Source organism: Coptis chinensis, chromosome 9 (assembly GCF_015680905.1).
Source record: "Coptis chinensis isolate HL-2020 chromosome 9, ASM1568090v1, whole genome shotgun sequence".
In the NCBI taxonomy this organism is placed as follows: domain Eukaryota; kingdom Viridiplantae; phylum Streptophyta; class Magnoliopsida; order Ranunculales; family Ranunculaceae; genus Coptis; species Coptis chinensis.
In genome coordinates, this window is record NC_141464.1 from 83,729,403 (window position 1) to 83,749,092 (window position 19,690).

Sequence of the window (19,690 nt, forward strand, 5' to 3'; positions counted from 1 at the left end):
CCCCCAACGATTGGGCTGATGAGGTCTTGTGACTTGTGCAAATAAGGAGGTTTTTGTTCGATAACCTCATGCAAATAAGGAGGTGGGGGACTCTTTCTTGATAAAAAAGACTTGAAAAATGTGAGATATCCTCAATATTTGAAAATATATCAGGAGTGTCAAATAACAGTAATCTACAGCACAAAATCTTAAAAGTTGCCAAAAATAACTGCAAAAGCGTTGCAGATACTGTGATCCTACTTAATGATTTATTTGAGAGCACTATAAGAGTCTATCTATAGTCCCCAGTAAAGGGATGGGAATCTGGGATGCAAGAAATTATTAGTATATTACAGAGACGATGAAGATAGTTGCAGGAAATGTCACCCTAGTGTTGAAGACTCTATTTGTGGTTACTGTGGTCGTTGCGTTCCTTATTTGTTGTGGTAAGAGAAAGAAATTACCTCATTTTGATTTATTTTCTGTACTGCAGAAATCCATGAATATAGTCTACCAAACTATTGGAAATGATAGTCTTGTGAAAATGCTGCGAGCTTTATCTTCTTCTTCTTCACCAGGGAAGTAGAGGAAGATGTTACTGTGATGTGTGATTAGAGTATTTCACACACCCCCCTTGCATATGCCTTGAAAAAATTTCAATTGGTGAAAGTACTTGCATGCAATTATATACAGATTTAAGAAAATGCTAACATCCTTTTTCCTGGGGACTGAATTATTAACAGGAAATGCGGCCATATCTTGTGAAGGAAAATGTGAAGATTTTCAAGATTGCAACCACTTTTGCACAACCGTTGCAGGTTACCAGAGAGGCCGATGTGAACCACCGTTCTATCAGTATTGTTGTTGTCGTTCGTAGTAGCAACCCTATAAGAGAATTTCTCAAAGCTTTCCCTATGTACTGAGCTTGATGCCATTTTAGAATATGGGAGGAAATCAATAATCAATAATTTATATAAGGGTCGCACTGCTTGGTATCTCAGTTACTTTTAAGCATAAGCTGGTAAATGCCTAAGCACACCCTGACGGGATTTTGAGAAGGAACATATTATTTCTTTGTGCATATGTCAGGTTAAACGGCTGAAGGACATAGCAAGTTAATTCGTATGACTCTTAAATCATCACTAGTACACAAAGGTAAAATGAACTAATGAAGTACTGAAAACAAAACACAATCCAGATCCGCAAGATAGGAATTTCACAACCAATATATCCTCGAGAAAAATCTGGATAAAATCATCTCTGTAATTCATATCTAATCATGCAAATTAGTCAATTAAGAAGTCCGACTCTAATGTGATGGCACTACAGATAAAGAATGTGAAAATCAGAAAGAGGTTTTCTGCAGAAACCCTTATCAAATCATTCAAGGGGACATATTTTTAAATGGAATACATATCTACAGTTGGAATTCATAGAAGACCCTTTTTTTTTCAAGCTAGCAATTTGTATTCATATGAAAAAGGTGTTACAAGAAGTCGTCTTAATTAGGAGCATGTTTCCTAATTAACAGGCCCTAGAATGATTAAGGAACAACTGCTAAAATGTCAAGACAAAAATTTTCATTAATTGTACAACATCAAAAACTGTGCATTTTTAGTGTTCCAAATTACCAGTTATGGAAGTTTCTTGGAGCATAGATGATTTTTCCATTTCATTGCTTTCACTTTCTTTCCGCATCTTCTTCCAAAACCATAGAACCTGCATCAATCCTCCATTGCCAACATGGGAAAGAAAAACCTGTCCACCTACCGTGACAAACGAGGAAGCCACCTTGGCAAACACAAAAATGAAACTAATGCCCAAAAGATGCCATTTCAATTCTCCCTCCTGCACAACAAAGGATATATACATATATACCAAAAGCATTAGTGCTGGGAACAGAAAGGATGTGAACGTTAAATACATAAATGAGATGCCAACAGACAATCCTGTTTTGCTTAACGAGTGTAAAAAGGATCTGTCTGGCCCCTATAACATTAAGAATATACATAGACAAACAAAGAATTCTTAAGCTGCCTCAATCATATGTGAAGGTCAGCCTAACCCATAAACAATTGAAAATAAATTAGTAGATAAAGAGCCCTTACGTTTCGGCTCTGGAACAGATCCTGAGAAACCTCCTTAAAGAAATTGGTCATCACGCAGCCAACGAAAAGCCCCAATGGAATTAGTAACTCTTTGTTTAAATAAATTGAAAGCATGGCATCTGATAAAGAACTAAAGATGAATAACATAGCCAGAGACCACATTAACGTTTTCTCTCCGACAACCAACAAACGCTGTACAATCATATTCTCTGCCTTCTTCCATGGCAACTCTTTCAGAGGCTGAGGGAACACGTCCCACAACTTATCTCTGAAATTAGTCACATACATAATGAGACTTCTGGGTTTGCTGAACTGTCCCATGACTACTATTTTCTTTGAACATCTTAGAGATGTTTGATGATTACATAAGCCTGAAAACGAGTACCTATGAACTGGATAATTCTGACCAGCAAAAGACTTCATCTGCAATGCAAGATAGAGATAATTAAAGTATCTTAAAGAATTTCTTTGGAGGCACTAAATGGGAATGTGCTTACCTAAAAACTTAGCTAATATAGTAAACTCCCAGGGCATTTGCTCCAAGGGTTCCCATCTAACTTCGTAACCATACATGTTTCAATATTTTTGCACCAAAAACTCTAGAAAGTTTTCATACTAGAGATAAACTCCAGACAAATAGCTACTGTAAAATTTGGTATATCAACTTTACCACCCAATTCCAAGGGTGGCAATTTGGTTATCACTCATTGCCTTACGACCATAAAATCAAAACCAGTTTGCAAAACTTCATTGCTTGATATTATTTGTAGTCTTAATATGACTTTGTGATTGAATAGGTTTGCTGGCTATTTTCAATTTATCAATTTCTACAGGTTAAAGACCACGATTCTACCAAGTACACCAAGTCCAGTTCTAATAGTCCAAAGTTGTAATCAAGAATCAACTCGGGAATTAAGCAAATGAGTAAGTAAGTAACAAAATACCCGATAACTGATTGAAGGAATAGCAGAGGCGCTTAGAGCCATCACCCTCTCCGTCGCGTAGTTCGAAGTCATGCCATTAACAAGGCCCATGTGTAACATAATATCAATTAAGCCCAATATAACAATTAAGAGAACATAGACACACCAAATATCAATAAAGCCCATTATTTTTTCAATCGATAAGAAAAAAAATATCATTTGCAAGTTTGGTGCCAGTGGGGCTTTCGCAGACGAGACACTTTGGTAAGGTTTTTTTTTTAAAGTTTTATTTTTTAATATTTGTGTTGGGAAATTCGATTTGAAATTCTGTTACCAGTTTTATTTATAGTCAGATTCTGCTTGGAATGCCGGATGACTAGTTTATTTATAGAATCTTTGCTTTATGGATATTGTTACTTGTCTGATCCCAAGGTTGTGCTTTTGTGTTTGGTTTAGTGTTATGCTGCTATCAAAGTTGGGTTGATTCGGAACTTGTAACTTGTCTAGTTTCGTGTCTTTCCTTCTGATTTTAATGGTCTTGGAATTTTTATAGGGTTTCACCAGTGCATTATATTGATTGCCTACTTCTTACACTTGTTTCTTGTTTCTTTTTGTCAATTTTCACCAGTGCATTGCATTATATTGATTACCTAATTTGTTTAGTACCACTGAACATCTTTTAAATTAGCCGCCTTAGCTCAGTTGGTAGAGCGCATGGCTTTTAACCATGTGGTCATGGGTTCGATTCCCACAGACGGCGTTTTATTCCTTCTTTTTTGATCTATCAAAAATAAAGTATGGCTGAAGATCTGCTTGCTTCCGTAACAAGCCACCTCGGCCACCTTTTGTTGGCTCCACGGGCTCTCAGAATGTTGGGCCTTCTCTGTCTATGCGGGTATGTACATAGTTTAGAAGCTTGGTTTGTCGATATGTTTTTTTGTTTCCTTATAATGCTTGAGGTTTTAATACATTGCAGGTCTAACTTGCGCAACAATATTTGCATGATGGGGCAGTTGGGCAAGGTATGTCTGTGTGACTGTATCCAATCCTGGAATAAGCTCTGGTCAAAGCCGCAGTTGCCTCTGAGACCTGGCCATATGAATCAACGGTTCCCTCTGAGGCCTTGGCCATATGATCAGGCCAACCAGGTCCTCCTCCATCAGACCATCACCACCGTTTTCAGTGTCCGTAGTTATCACGCCTTTGACACAGTTGCAACATAGTAGTGCTCACCTTTCAAGTAATCATACCTCTGCTGTAGGTGGCTTGGGAATGCCTCCCTCCTCATATACTGTAACATTTCATGTTAATGTGTATGTGCCAGATGTAACTTACATAATAGTGTTAGATGGTTTCTAATCTTTAGATTGGACTCTTGTAGTTTGCACCATCTTCTTATGGTAAAGCTCCAATAACATCAATTCTTCAACTCAGTACCAACCAATATCTCAAATGCATGCACATGCTATTCCTTTAGCTGGCCAGCTTTGGTTGTCATCTGGAAGCCAGAGTGCACCGGTCGTCCCTGCTACGCAGCTGATGGGCCAGCAACCATCAGTTGTGGTTTCCGCAATTCCTGTAAGAGTCTATACCACATAAGTATTATGTTTCTGATTCTTGGCTGTTGTTTAGTGAGAGTTATCTTCTTGTTTTTTTCTGTTTGTTGCAATTTCTAGTCTACAGTTACCAGGGATTTAACCATCATCAGATTTGACAAGAGTATCACATTAGGAGAAGGTATATGGTTGCACATTTGAGTTTTGTTATATTGATTAGTTTAGAAGTATTCACTTACAGTCTTTGAAAGAATTGTTAAAATTTACCCCATTCCTTTTCTGTGTGATGTCTTCAGATATTATTTCAACAAGAAGACAGAGCGTTTTAGTTGGGAAAAGCCTCGAGATATAATGATGCTTAATGAGGTGAGTTTGGTGGTTTACCATCATCGAGTAATCATAGTTCATAGATATAGTATCTCTTTATATATGGGGAAATGTCCATCTTTATGTGCTTATTAGCTATCATATTTCTGCATAGACTAATCACAATTCTTTTTTATGCAAAGCTCAGTTCTTTGCATGTTCTTCCTTTGGGCTTTAGTATAAGTATGTCATGAAAATAATGGAGCTTAGCTGTATATTCACTGTTCAAGGTGGTGGGTTTCTCTTTCTCAGGGGCGGTAATCAATTTATTTTTATTTCTTTTAATTTTTGAAAACCTTTTATTTAGTGTTAAGGGTGTCACACAAATACACTGTTTGATACAAGGTAATCACGCGTACACGATCACGCACCCAGACACACAGTCTTCTATTTTTCATAATAAATTACTCTATAAATGTAGGATGAACAACATTGGATCCTCTTAGTAGACGAAAAGTAGTGGGTATATCCATATATGGTTCAATTCTTACTTCAAGAACCACCTCTTAGTTTGTTTGGGAGAAAATAATGACTTTGAAGGACAGACCGCGCCCAATAAGTGTATCCTACCCGCTTGTGGGCCATGCTCAGATCGTCTTGGTGTATCCACTTTTGGATGTACTCAAGTATCCATGTTCGATTTAACACTTCATATTTAACCAATTACTGAGCATAGAACAAAATTGGAGTGCGGGGGGCATTGGAAATAATGTACATTTACAAATGAAAAGCTTGAAATTATTATTTTTTTAATTTTATTTCAAGCTTTTAACCCTTTGCCCCTTTTTGTTTTGTTCAATGTGATTACGTTGACAGTCATTGTAACCCATATAGGTGACAACTTACTCGATGCACATCCCTAATTTAATACTAATGTTCATTCTGATTGCAAACTAGCGTGTTTTTTTTTTTTTTGTTTTTGCTAGGTATTGCAAACTAGTGGAAGTCAACCTATTAAAATACGAAATGCTAATTTGTTTGAAAGATATGGGTGTTACGTCATTATTCAAGTTTAATAGCATTCGCTTTGCTAGTTATCCTATTGCTTGCAATCTATTGGTAATTTTGTCTTTGGTAATGATCTCGTCAGAGACACTGAGATGGGCGCTAGCTTCTCATCAACACCGCCATCGTCTCCTTACTAATTATCCCTTAACACCTAGGACCAGTAATTGATTCTCTCTCTTTAGTAGGTAAGCAACGCTTATTTTCATAGGATTTCTTTTGTGTAATTAATAGGAGTTTTCTATGAGAATAGAGATGAATTAAAAACTGTTTGTATTACAGCGGCTTCAGATGGTAAACACATACACTTAAGTTATAACACAAAAGCAGATATATGAAATGCTACTTCAGCATAAAGAGTTATGTTCAAGAAAGTTTCCCGAGTGTTGTAGTTATTGTGGAAAAGTAGTACATAGAATGGAAGGAAATCTATCTATGAATGGTTTGGTAGATGGATCTTATTTGACAGCATTCCTTAAAATCTGTTACTGGGAACTGATTTTTGAGCTGTATGCTGTTGAGGAGTGCTACAGTCCATGGATGGAGTTTCTTGATTTGTTGACAGTTTTCATGTCTTGGTAAGCAAGTTGAGTGATAGGTGGTGTGCTGTTTAGGTTTCGATGTAGGTGATTCAATTTTGTTAGGAACACCAGATAACCTATTCTCCAAGTCTATTTTGCAGAGAATATTCATATTGATAAGAGCACTTCTGAGATTGGATGGAGTGGTCAGATGGAGCTCTCCATCCGAACACAATTTGGAGTGCATTTGTTATAGAATGAGAAGAGTTTTCATTGCTACAGACTGACAATTGGTGTCAATCTGTTTATGGGTGAATAACTTTGCCCACACAAATTTTAAAGTGGTCTTTTATTTTCTTGTTCGATGTCCAAAGCTATTGAGGTCTTAATATCTTACTTCTGAACATTTACTCCATGTTCTTCCAAATTTTTCGAAATTTTTAATTAACATTAACTTGAAACCGTTGCAGAGTAGCTACTCAGCTCATATCAAATCTGAATTGGTGATGATTGTTTTAGATCACTTCCCTTCTACTGCTTAGCAGGAAATCAAATGGAGGATGAGTATATCCACCGTGAAGGAACAAGTCAGCCACTACCTTGTACATGGCTTCTGTGAGGTGAACTCCGTCCCAGTTGATATACTGGGCAGGATTAGGACAGGCTTTAGACGCTGCTTGGGAAGCACATGTGGCAAATATGTCGAAGTTGTAGGGTGCACCACCAGATCCACAACAAGCCTTGAATGGTTCTGTGAACCCATATTTCTGTGTGTTCTTCATGATGATATGATAGGCATTCCAGTAGTCAGCGTAGGAGATAATAGCATGTGGGTAGCGTCTTCTCAGATACTGCAGCCTAGTTTGGAGTAGTGAATTGTGATGGTAGGTTTGATTGTTTGCGCTGGCAACACATCCGATATCGTCCCTGTCATCTGTGGCAGCAAGTGTCAGTGCAAGTGGTAGGCATCCAGTTGGTGGTGCTCCTTGGACCACAATGTACTTTGCTCCTAGATTCAGCATTTCCTGTCAGCCATTGTCAACATGCCTCAGTCGGTTATAATCCATTTAAACTTCTTATAACGTATGCAGTTTGATATAGTCTACATGGAAGACATGAAGGAGTAGAATATGATTAACCAAATACCTGTAGAAATAAGGTAATACTGTCTATCGTGAGCTTTTGGATCAAGGCATTTGAAACGCTAGATCCGAGATTGTATGCAATATCGTTCACTCCTATTTCACCAATCCAGAACAGTGAATCTGTCATCAAGGCATTGCATTCAGGCAATTTTGTACCTCGACAGTCACGACTCTTAAGGAATTGCTTGAACCAGGCAAGCTCTGTTAGTAGGGACTGAGGGGTTCTATTTTGGGTGAGATTGTTTTGAACAAAAAAACTGTGTTTAATTGCAGTTGCCCCAGCTACTGCAAAGTTTAAACCATGGAGTTGGTTGGCTTTTGCATTAAGATAAGGTGGTAAGTATGGCAGGGAGAGAGCTTCAGCTACAAAGTCAATAACAAGCCGACCATCTGTGTAGCGATTGGTTGGGTGATGAAAGAAAGAGATGCCATAGGGAAGCTTTGACACCTGCATGAAACCAGTTGGTCCGGTACCTGATTTTGTGTTTCCTGTATCTGTATACGAGTCTCCAAATGCAAAGATTTTTGTGAAATGATATGCATCGTGTCTACTTGAATTCACAGTAGTTGGAGAGGAGGATGTATGTGAAATGAAGATGGCGAGGATGAGGAAGGTAATTTGGAAAGAAAAAGAAACAAATGAAGCCATTGGTGGGAGTTATAACCAGAGTGAGTCTTATATATGCCCACATTTATATTCATATTTCTCAGATTTTTAATGTTTTTGTGTTTGACTCTAGTTGGCATAATTCACTGGCAGCTAATATGGGTAAGAGTAATGCATTAATCTCTTCATTCAAATGTCATTGAAACAGGCATTTAACCTTTTTTCTCTCTTTTTGTTTTTGGGTTAGCTGCTTGCTCCATCTCAGGCATTCCTTGGTTACCTGCAAAATGTTGCAAAACGAAAATTAAAAATGTGGTTTACAGGGTCATGTTCCTTGTACTCACATTATCGAAACAATACTATCTAGCTCTCAGTAAACTTCGGTTATTTATTAAAGTGTAATCTGGTCATTATAATGGTTGGTTGATTGTCAGTTGGAGATTGGTGAAGGTTTTAAATGGCAGTGGGAGCTATTTTTTCGTCTGAACCAGTTTTCACAGCTACATTTAAGAGGAGGATAAATGGTAGTTGATATCCAACAGTCACTCCATACTAGGCAGCATTATAGTATCATATCATTCAAAGATGAGTACTCTTCAGAGATTCAGAAATCACGAACTGAAATTGGAAATATAAAAAAGTGACCACATGGCATTAATTTATCCCGGCAAGGTTTTCCCTTCTGTTGGCAGATTTTTGGGTTGTTAGGAAGGAGCCTAGTTAGTAAGTTCGGAGACCGGAATTATTCGGAACGTAAATCAATCTGGTATAATTTGTTATTCATGAGAAATATTCTTCTAAACAGTAATTCATGAATAATTCGATAATCATTAAAAAAATTTGTAGATATAAACCACTTTCATTTCAATTGGCAAAAAATTTAATAATTTTAGGTAGTCAAAAAAGCATTTATGTATAGAAATATCTTTTCCATTTTAGAAAATTGTTTCTCTTTTCTTAGTGAGAGAAACAACTTGGCTTAACTGATGCTTGAATTTAAGAAATTATTTGTAACTAAAAATAAAACAACTTTAACAATGAAAAATATTCAAAATTCCTATTGAATTTCATATCTCATCCTAACACAGGAGTTTCTCTAATAAAAGTTTTTAAATTTTTATGAAAATTTCAAAATTTTGGGCTGAATTATTGCCGAATCTGAACTTTACCCGTTTAATACTTTTGACTGCCGAATTATTTGATTTCAAAAATTTTGTGTTTAAAACGTGAATAATTCGCAAATTTACTAACAAAGGGAAGGAGGAAGTTAGACAGTTCTTGATTCACATGATGTTCATTTAACGATAACGAATGTCAGGCTTAATAACAACATTTAGTGCTACTTTTGATTTTATATAGAAAGTTTGGAACGGTTGAGGGAGAGATCCACAACTGGATGGCCCAAAATTTCGAACCTCAACGGGAACTTCTGACACATTGAATGGGGTTTAAAATCTCACGATGGCCTGATTGAATTACATGTTGGCCATCGCATTACTTAGAGGCTGTTAGCATCGACTAGACTGGCTCCCAAACAACTCTGTTTGAAAACTTGATGCTTCTTAGGAAGCTTCAATTTAACAATATATTGTAAATTAAATACCAAAAGCCAAACTTTTGGCAATTTCATCCTTTGCAGAGATGGAAAAAGTGTTGCGGCAGTTCTACAAGGAAATGTAATCACAAAACATATATCTTTAGGCAAACGCTCAAATACTTGTAGACAATGTAGAACTGTACCCAAAGAAGAAACACGAAAATACCATACTTAAAAGTCTATCCCTTTTTCCTTCATAAAAAAAAGAGAAAAATGTGAGTAAAATCAAGACTGCCATCAACTGAAGTTTCTTTGGACTCCAAGACACCCTTTGACTGAAGATGTCTCCATATAGAGTCCGACTGCAAGAGCCAACTTGGAAAGCAGGAAGTGAACTTGTTGCTACCACAAGTGAAGTTAGCCCAAAGTTTCAGCATTTTTGTTCTCCATTAAGGCTCATCTATGGAGTTGTGGATAGTAGCTGTAAAACACAACGAACTCCAGAGTCCATAGGACACCTTGAAAAGAATTAAAAATCAAGTCTGGTGACAATTTGTTGAAGAGAAAATAATAAACTTAATTCATGAAAATGGCACCTAAAAAATTCTACCACAATTACACGCAATGAAGCTAATTAGCATTTTCTCCACGGCACTCACCGTCTCACCCTACTACATTCATTCCTACCTCACATACTTTTATAAATCGAAATGTTTTTTCTTCAAATTTTGTTTTTGATCAAGTCTCGCCCTCATTTTTCATAGATTTTTTTGTAGTTTTAAGCCATACGGCAGCCTTAAATTAGCTTTTGCTCGACTAAGTAGCACCAAGTACTAGAGTTAAGTGTGAACATCGGGAGCAAGGGTGTGAATGAGAGCATGAGCAAAACCCCCAGTGCCTGAAAAGACCATTCAGCAAGTATGCGAAGATGAACAATTTTCCTGTTGCATTTTACTACTAAACACAAAAGTAACCTTAGAGTATCTTCCTATGTTCACATCTAGAACAACTTCATAACGATTGAGCTTATTTTGGAGTATACATATTCCTTTAAATAGACACAGAAACGACCCACTAGTAGGACATTTACTTGGCCCAAAGTCCAAGAAATGAGAAAATAAAAAACTGGAATAAAGCAGTTATGGAGTACAGCACGCAAAATTTGTTTGCATAATCACAATAACTAGAGCACATTAAGAATGCCAAAACTAGCGATTTCGAGCTCATTCTGAATACACCCGTCACAATTGAAGCTAAAACTATATCTCTGTGTCATTTACTTTGTACCTTGGTTATTATCTAACCTGCTAGAGATCAGGCAATTGCTAATTAATTAACTAGGAAAAATTAGTAACAATGCCAAGTACCTCTATTATAAATGTAGATGCAGAGTAAGTTTGATCAAATAGACTTTCAGTAAGTATAAATGCAATATCAGAAATTCCTTACTACGCTATCAGGTTGGGATTTTAGAATGTGCCTATAACAACTGGTGAACGGTGAATCATGTACAACATTTTCTTCTTCTGTTTCTTAATCAGTATAAAATATACAATCATAATCATGAAATTGCAAAACCAGAAGAAGTTTCTTATTATAGAAATGAAACAAACAAAAGAAAAAAAAAACATGAACAAAGCTTTTATGTTGGTAAGCTATACTTACAGACAAAATGTCCAACCACTGCTATTTCCAAATGATCACCTTTATAAGCATCAAACATTTCCCAACAGATACAAGGTTCCTGCAGAGTCACAAATTAGTGTCTAAAGAAAAAAAGGAAAAAAATGTAACTTCGTTGCAAACTTGTAATGGAACAAGAACATTCTTCAGCGAAACCCCCAACCACTTCAACAATGATCATACAAGTAATCATTGGGTAAATCGTCACCCTAGCAAATAATCTTTAAATAGAAAAAACAAATAACTACTTGCCTGAGAAATTCGAACATTTATTCTGTGAGGTGTAAGGACCTGCCTCAATACAATCTTCCACTGCATTCAGAAGTTCCGCAGTAACAACTCTTCTTCTTAATGTTTCCATCAGAATCATGAACTTGATCCAACATGTAATTGTAATGGTAAGTTAGCTCCTGTAGAGGAGGAATGTTCTCTGAAGCAAAGAGCATTACATGTGGCATTCTCAAGTCACCATGATCGTATAGGAGATTTTGTGCATAGAGATTAGGAGAGCAACTGTGGTTAATGAATCTCCCAACACTCCCATACTGTGCTGCGTCAATCGTAAACCCCACATCTTCCATAGATTTACAAGAATCACTAGTCTTCAAGTCGGGAGGTATCAAATCCGGGAGCTGAAACACAGCAGGAGTACTATAGTTCCGCCCAATATCAAACAAATACTCATCATTATTAGTTCTTTCTTCAGCTTCCTTGTCTTGCAGTAATTCCCCTGTATACTCACAGATAAAACTTCCAGAAGGTATGGAGGTCAGTGATCGAACACCCCAACCACTTGATTCGGTCTTGAAAATCTCCAGCTCAAACTGAATACCATGTTGACTAACCCTGTTATGGCAGGACGGAGGGCATTTGCAAGAAGGACCGCACTCGTGCACAAGTGGCTTTGCAATAACTATAGCCCTGTCATAGTTAAATGGGATTTCTCCTCCATTCTTAACAGCACAATTACATTTTTCAGAATCTGAGCAACCATCAATGCATTCACAACCCATGGAGGGAGAAAGGTTATACAAGGAAGGATATGTCATATGGGGTATGTACTCGAACTGATGGGGTTTTTCATCATCCACTGTGTTGATTGCACTGATGGGCATCTTCTCTTTACCTTGAGAAATATCCTCCTCACAGAGTCCTGGACGTAGACAACCTTTCTTTGCCTTCTTCACTACTTTCATAGCAAGCTCTGGTTGTCCAGCTTTTCTTCTCAGTTGAAACTTATAGACAATGGTATTATAAGGCCCCTTTTCTGGCCAATACCTCTCCACCAGGTAGAGACCATCATATGTGTATGTTGCAACAATCTTCACCTTTGAACCTGATATACCAATCCTTTTGGTTTCTTTAAATCCATGTATAACTCTAACAGGGGTTTGTTCATCTAGACTGTTCTTCAGGGAGAGGTTTCCTCCCTCAAGCTTTTGATCTTCAGCTTTATCCTTATTTTTTGGATTTCCTCCTTGACCGCTATATAGTAACTCATCAGAGTTGTAAAATTTATCATCATAAGCCCCGGAAGACACGATACTTGTGGCAATAAGCTTACCATCTCTGTTCAGGTAGTCTATTCCAGATTGAAAAGGACGATGAAGACCAATAACAACAAGCTCCACCCTGTAACGAAACTCATCGCCAACTTCAACTCCAGGGACATCTCCCAAGATCGAAGCACCTGTGTTCACCCATTTCCCCTTTTGTTTTAGTGTATTTCCGGCTAATCTATCAACCCGCCCAGTACCTGATTTATCATCCTTTGACTTAGATTCTTCATCCTTCAAAAGCTTCCTGACGATTGCTTGGAACAAACGCAATGTTTCCCTAACTTTGTGACGAGTAACACAACCATCTTTGTGATCTTCTTCATCAACTAAAGGGTGGACGATTGATCCTATCACCCTGTCCTTAGAGGGCTCGATCCCAACATATTCCTCACCCTGAGATTGATGTGAAGTACAACCTTCATCTACAGGTTTGCCGGCAACATCTCCAACAATAAGTTCGCAATTGTTCACCCCACTAAACTTTTCTTTCCTAAGTCCTGAAGACCTTCTACCACAATGTGGTGGATAATCTCGGGAAGCTGATACTCTTCGTCGAGAAGGATATCTTTTATGCATGCTACCATCTACAACTTCAACAGGAACATATGGTTGAAATACCTGAAGCTGAAGTGCAATGTCAACACCACCATTAGCAGGAGGAGGTTCAACAAGTGCAGCACCGTTCTCGACTGAACCAACTGAGGCACCATCTACGTTTGATTTGGCACTGATCAGTGGGGCAATTCGTCCAGAACCAAGAAGAAATTCCAGATTCTCAGGACAAGAACCCTCTTCTCCTGGCTTTGGATTAGCCTGCGGGGCTTTTCGTCCACAACTCTGAGGGAATTCTCGTTTCGCAGAGACCTTCCGCCGCTTATACTTCAATGGAAAAACATGACTATTTGATTTCTCGGCAGTAACAACATCCCTTTTAACCGAATGCACCATTCTTGATGATTCAATCAGATTCACCAATTACAAAAGTTCTAATCCAATGGCAAAGAGATAATCTATCCTACAATTCAAGAACAAAATCGTCTTTAGTAACCAGAAAAAGGCTATCAAATATTATTTACTACAAAACAGAAGAACAATAAATTGAAACTGAAACCAAAGAAAGTGAAATCACATTGTACAGTCACGTCTTAAGTTCACGAGTTACAGCATTTCAACTAAACTATCAATACGAAATGTCATCCTTGAGGAACTAAAAATAAAAAAAAATGAGAATTTTAATCAAAACGGAACAACAACTAATCGATACAAAGCTCTAACCAACGAAAGCAAAAAAAAAAAAAAAATGCAATCATAGTTAAGTAGTACATCAGAAATGAAATGAATAGCTATACTCAAATAATAATCATTGATTACCAGAAGGAAAGAAAAATGAGATCAAAGCACTAGTGCACTTGTTGTTAATGCCTTATATACCTGAACACAAAGAGTGATTTCGAAAATATTTTTCAACTGCCACTGAAGGAGAGAGTACACCACCAACTTCCCCTCCAAAAATTTTAACATGTGTCACGCTCTTGTTGGACAATACGAGTTGTGCTGTCAAATTGAGGGGCATATATGTAACTTCGTGTGGAATTATGAACGTTAAATTTAAATTTAGAGGGATTTGTTTTCCTTAAATATTATTATTCTTTTCACTTAAGAAAGGAAAATAATTGTTCAATTATTCATTTCCTAATTTTGCTCACTAGAATTTCTCACATTTGAAAATCAGTTTTATATTTTCCCTCCAAATCTTATAGTTAAATATAAATTGCCATAAGGATATTCTCGGGGTAGACGAACTCAAATCTTAATCCTATCTTTTAGTATTTTCACTGTTGAGAATTTTAAATAAAAAGAAGCAGACAATGGGTTTAATCTCCCAAGTACTTAAATAGTTGCACAAAAACCCCCTATAAGCGAACAAATGCATAAAATCTTATTATTATTTAAAACATAACATTAAAGCCAAAATATACTAAAATATTCCTGTGAAAACCGGGATGACGTCATCCTATGTAAATTTGTATTTACATATGACAATATAAAAGTACACAGTCTTCTTAACCTATTTAAATTTAAATTTTTATATGAAATTTTTTTTCATAGAAAAATTTAAATTTATATTCTGTCTGGTATCGTTGGAAAATTTTCAATCTCAAAAGTTACTATGTAAATTTAAGTTTTTATAGTTCCAATGACTATATAAATATAGTTTTACATATATATGACTATGTAAAAATACATTTATATATATTCTGTCAGGTGTCAAAAAAATTTTAATTCCAAAAATTACTATGTAAATTTAAGTTTTTATAGCTCCAATGACTATGAAAATATAGTTTTACATATATATATGATTATGTAAAAATACATTTACATATAGTCGGAAAATTTTCAATCCCAAAAGAGTAAAAAAAGAAATAAAATAAAATGGGAAATAAAAACAGACCAGATTTTATCTCTTTTTTTAAAAACAGAAAGATTATTTAATGAGACCTAAATAATAGAGAAGTTATGTGATATGGGTATATGGGAGAGGAGTTTATACTCAACCGAGTTAGAACAAAGAGGTTGAGCCTCATTTCTTGAAAAAAGAAGTATCTTGCCGGATAGCATATAAATAGATACATGGTCCAAATGTGATTCAAACAGGGCAGTTGGGCCAAGACCAAATGAATAATCCAATTTCCAGTAAGCCTTTTTATCCAATTCAATCAAGCACATGCCGCGTCAAATCGACCTTCTTATCCAAATTAGGTCGCCATTGAAAACTTAGTCCTTTTTGTTGTCTTTATTAGCGGATTTAGAGGAACTTAACCTCGCATTGACGTTTCTCATTTTAATCCTCGTGGAAGTTTAATTTGTTTTTGTTTTTTTTTTCGATAATATGGAAGTTTAATTTGATCCGTAACATGTAACATAGGATAGACAAAATTATTTCCTGCTGATTGTTAGTTGTTTGCTCATTTGTTTTTTTATTGAGTCCATGTACAGATGTACTGCATATCTACACAACGACCCGCAGAAATTGGACTAGTATAATCAAGGCCTAAAATATCAAAAACCAATATATATCAAAATATATATATATATATTTTTTATGAATCAGTCAAAATATTAATATATATCAGAAATATCGCCCAATATATAACAATATATATCGGAAATATCGATTAAATAGTCAAAATATCGATCAATAGTCAAAAAATCAAACCAAATCAATAAGTATATATCGTATCACTGATATTTTTGGATATATGAGAAAATATGATATATATCAGCATAGATATATCAAAATTTTCCATATTATGTACCCAAAAACCGAGATATATTGAAAATATATCATAAATATCAATGATATTTTGGTTCATGGTTCCAACATGTCTATATCATTTGTCTATCTTCTAATATCTTTAATGGTTAGTGTAAATGTTTATTTTTATTTCGGGAGATTGACAAGACTTTACATTAAGTGTTTATGACTTAGCTCTAATTTAAATGAAAAAATGGGATGATTTTGGAGGATTTATTTTAATCTCGGAAATATCAAACCAACATAATTTTGGGGGTGACTTTTATAGAGATTGTGAGCAAATAGTTGGTGGGACACGTGTGGTGGTATGGATATGTGTGTTCTTTCCTCATTGACTTAGCTTCATGTATTATACTATTTGAGTATTATGCTATTTATACTATTCGAAATAAAGTCGAGTGACCGATGCGAATGTTTGTGTTGTTGGTGTCGAGTTAGACTAGTGGGTCACAAAGATAGAGAGAACACGTCCAGGTTTCTTAATACCCTAGTTTATAGTTTATACGTTTGTTTATTTCGAAGTCTTCAGAGAAATTGGTTACCAAAAAATAGACTTCAAAGAATTTATTTATTTTTGGCCCACTTTATTTTACTGGCACAGAGTCTAACATGGGCTTTGAAAGTTCTTGTGAATCAGAGGGAAAATCCTTTTATCATCATTTTTTTCCAGCACCATTTACCTTATAAATAGCCATTCATAATCTATCTGTTTTTTGTCAATAAAGAGCTTCAAATCCTTTTCGTTACATTTAAGAAAAACAAAATATTCAAGATGGCCATGAGAAGATCACTTGCTTTAGCTCTTCTATGTCTTGTGGGCTTAGCCGTGCTGAATGTCTCCCAAGGCCAAAATTCTCCACAAGACTACTTAAGTCCACATAATGCAGCTCGTGCCCAAGTTGGTGTTGGACCTATGACATGGGACAACAGTGTTGCTGCCTTCGCTCAGAATTACGCGAATCGGATGGCTTCGAGCTGCAATCTAGTCCACTCCGGTGGACCTTATGGTGAGAACCTTGCTGGCAGCAGTGGTGACCTCTCAGCTACAGCTGCGGTGAACTTGTGGGTCGGAGAGAGACAATTCTATAACTACAACACCAACTCGTGCAACGGTGGAGAGTGTTTGCATTACACTCAGGTGGTGTGGCGCAACTCAGTTAGACTCGGATGTGGCAGGGCTAGATGCAACAACGGAGGAACTTTTATCATTTGCAACTATACTCCACGAGGAAACTTCATAGGCCAACGTCCGTATTAATAATTTAATACACTAATAATACATACTAATGCAATAAACGGTTGTACACCAATCCGATAAATAAATAACGGTTGTACACAATCCGATAAATAAATATTAATATTGTTGATCTATGTTTTTAAAAATTTAGTTCGAAATATAAGTCGTCACTTATGGGAGACCAGATTAAATGATACCGACGAATCTTTTGAATGTAGTTGTGAACTTGTGATGAAGCGGAAGCGATTAAAAGTAAAAAGTATGAAAATTTAATAAATTGTTTAATATTGAATAATTGAATGAATGTTTAAAACACGTGACAAACATTTATATCAACAACATCACAAAAGATAATATCATTATACTTGCCAATAGAAAATGTGAGAAGACATTGTTCTTTAACATGTTGTTTGCACTCATTTTGTATCCAACCAACTTCATATAGGCGAGAATGTGGTTGGGTAGGAAGTTCCAATTTCGCCACTATTTTCTTTGACATAATGTTTTCATTACTACCAATTTCAATAATCAGATAACACAATTTGCCTATTGAATTGTACAAATAGTTCTAAATAAATTATGTTGGTATGAAATAGAAATTTGTGGAGTGTATAACAAATTGTGAACCACAAAACTAAAGTGTTCACCTTTGTCATTACCATATGTTGGTTCATCATCATCACAATCAATATTAGCCTCAAAATCATCATTCGTATTATGGATTGCATCTGTAAGAACAATATTATGTTTTCGACACTCATCAGAAGAATGACCAAATTTACCGCACACTTATAACATGTACCAGGTTTGGGATAGAGATAGGAATTGGTGGATGGAGCTTTAGGATTTATAGTGTTAGTGTTAGAGGAATTTGAAAAGCGAGTTGAGCATGTATTAGGACGGTTTTGAAGTTGATCATCATAGGTAGGTGTTTTATAAAAAGGGGTGGTGGGTTGGGACGTTGGGTAGGGGTACGGTATCATGTATAGTAGATAGGGTAGGAAGAGACTTGTGAAGATGGAGATGGTGAAACATTAGAAAATTGTGTATTATTATAAGATGGGTTGGATTTAATGGGTGTGGATTTGTGGTTATATGAAGGTCGGTTAAAAGGGTCAATTAAAAGGTTTAGGTCGCTCCATAAATTGTTCAACCTTACGTGCATTATTAATAGTGGTATATAAAGTGAAGTGTTGATGTGAAGCTAGATCTTTTTGAATATGTCATGATAAACCATTAATGAATATAGCAATTTGTAGATCATTATTCTCTTGCAAATCATGACGAGAAAGTAATCGATAAAATTCATCAATATATTCTTGAACAATACGATTATCCTTTGCAATTCTAAAGGATAGTGAAGAGAATTTGAGCAAAATTTGGAGAAAGATATTGTGTCATTAACAATTGTCTCATACATTTCCAATAACGAATCGGTTTCAAACTTTGACGAATACGCTCATAATAGTTTTTCTCCCACCTAGAAGATACACCACCAGTAAGTTTAAAAGCCACAATCTTAATTTGCTTCTCTTGAGGAATTTCCATAATCTCGAAAAAAAATGATTTACGGACTTGCCAATCAATAAAATCCTCAATATGTAAAAGACCAATAAAAGTTGTCAAATCCGTTTTGATGTGATACTCATTTCTATTATAACCACTATAATTATTTTCTTGGGGACGAAAATTATTTTGATTTTGTAAAGTTTAGGAATTATTTGGGATAACAATTTCCTCAATGTCATTATCGTCGGTGAGACCATCACGAAAAGAATATTGGGTTGGACATTGTTTTGGTGAGGTATAAAGCCAATTTGGGTTGGGCTGGAATTATGGAATGTGGTTTGATTGGGTATTTGGGTGGGGGGTGTATAAGAATATTGAGAGTGTTAGGCTGGGTCAGTTGGATAGAGGTTTGGGTGGACTGGGCATGTTTGATAAGATGTGGTCAGAAGTGTGTATGGTATATTGAATCTGTTGGGCTTGCGTGTAAGATTGGACTCGAGCCTGTTGTGTTTGGGTATATAGGGTCTGTTGGGCTTGATGGGTGTGGGCTTGGGCAGTAAAATTTTGACTAGTCAAAATTTGGTTTCTGGAAACAGATATTACAGCCCAAAGAAAAACCCAATAATAATTTCACAATAA

The 19,690-nt window shown here is 36.1% G+C and overlaps 4 protein-coding genes, 1 non-coding gene and 1 pseudogene across 23 annotated transcripts; 3 read left to right on the forward strand and 3 right to left on the reverse strand.

Moving 5' to 3' along the window:
* Positions 1-1,537: 1,537 nt before the first annotated feature.
* LOC147478899 (uncharacterized) lies at positions 1,538-3,261 on the reverse strand. Its single transcript, XM_086581989.1, has 3 exons — positions 3,032-3,261; positions 2,088-2,510; positions 1,538-1,827 (listed from the first exon to the last, which is right to left on the reverse strand). Exons 1-3 carry the CDS (start codon positions 3,227-3,229, stop codon positions 1,594-1,596), a joined length of 855 nt encoding a protein of 284 aa, XP_086438115.1. The 5' UTR covers positions 3,230-3,261; the 3' UTR covers positions 1,538-1,593.
* Positions 3,191-8,429, forward strand: LOC147478900 (uncharacterized). 16 transcript variants are annotated; one of them, XR_015207387.1, is made up of 7 exons: positions 3,284-3,905; positions 3,987-4,032; positions 4,445-4,588; positions 4,687-4,747; positions 4,863-4,932; positions 5,081-5,189; positions 5,354-8,429. XR_015207387.1 is itself a non-coding variant. In XM_086581991.1 (6 exons), the coding sequence occupies exons 2-6, from the start codon at positions 3,808-3,810 to the stop codon at positions 4,916-4,918; spliced, it is 405 nt and encodes a 134-aa protein (XP_086438117.1). In that variant the 5' UTR covers positions 3,191-3,274; positions 3,765-3,807; the 3' UTR covers positions 4,919-8,429. The 16 variants fall into 16 exon arrangements, 6 of the variants coding, with proteins under 6 accessions (XP_086438117.1, XP_086438116.1, XP_086438118.1 ...); XR_015207390.1 differs by having other exon boundaries at positions 5,081-5,165; XR_015207391.1 differs by having other exon boundaries at positions 5,081-5,162.
* On the forward strand, positions 3,698-3,770 carry TRNAK-UUU (transfer RNA lysine (anticodon UUU)). The gene has a single exon. It is a non-coding gene; the product is annotated as a tRNA-Lys (tRNA).
* On the reverse strand, positions 6,791-8,252 carry LOC147478902 (GDSL esterase/lipase At3g48460-like). Its single transcript, XM_086581988.1, has 2 exons — positions 7,605-8,252; positions 6,791-7,483 (listed from the first exon to the last, which is right to left on the reverse strand). The coding sequence occupies exons 1-2, from the start codon at positions 8,250-8,252 to the stop codon at positions 6,974-6,976; spliced, it is 1,158 nt and encodes a 385-aa protein (XP_086438114.1). The 3' UTR covers positions 6,791-6,973.
* A 1,458-nt stretch (positions 8,430-9,887) lies between the features above and the next one.
* On the reverse strand, positions 9,888-14,521 carry LOC147478903 (histone-lysine N-methyltransferase, H3 lysine-9 specific SUVH5 pseudogene; annotated as a pseudogene). 3 transcript variants are annotated; one of them, XR_015207384.1, is made up of 4 exons: positions 14,421-14,521; positions 11,683-14,004; positions 11,413-11,491; positions 9,888-10,265 (listed from the first exon to the last, which is right to left on the reverse strand). The product of XR_015207384.1 is annotated as a histone-lysine N-methyltransferase, H3 lysine-9 specific SUVH5 pseudogene, transcript variant X2 (transcript). The 3 variants fall into 3 exon arrangements; XR_015207383.1 differs by having other exon boundaries at positions 14,361-14,475; XR_015207385.1 differs by lacking the exon at positions 14,421-14,521 and adding an exon at positions 14,361-14,406 and having other exon boundaries at positions 11,683-13,999.
* Positions 14,522-17,016: 2,495 nt separating this feature from the next.
* LOC147478904 (basic form of pathogenesis-related protein 1-like) lies at positions 17,017-17,688 on the forward strand. Its single transcript, XM_086582431.1, has one exon. It carries the CDS (start codon positions 17,078-17,080, stop codon positions 17,561-17,563), a length of 486 nt encoding a protein of 161 aa, XP_086438557.1. The 5' UTR covers positions 17,017-17,077; the 3' UTR covers positions 17,564-17,688.
* The last annotated feature ends 2,002 nt before the right edge of the window (positions 17,689-19,690 follow it).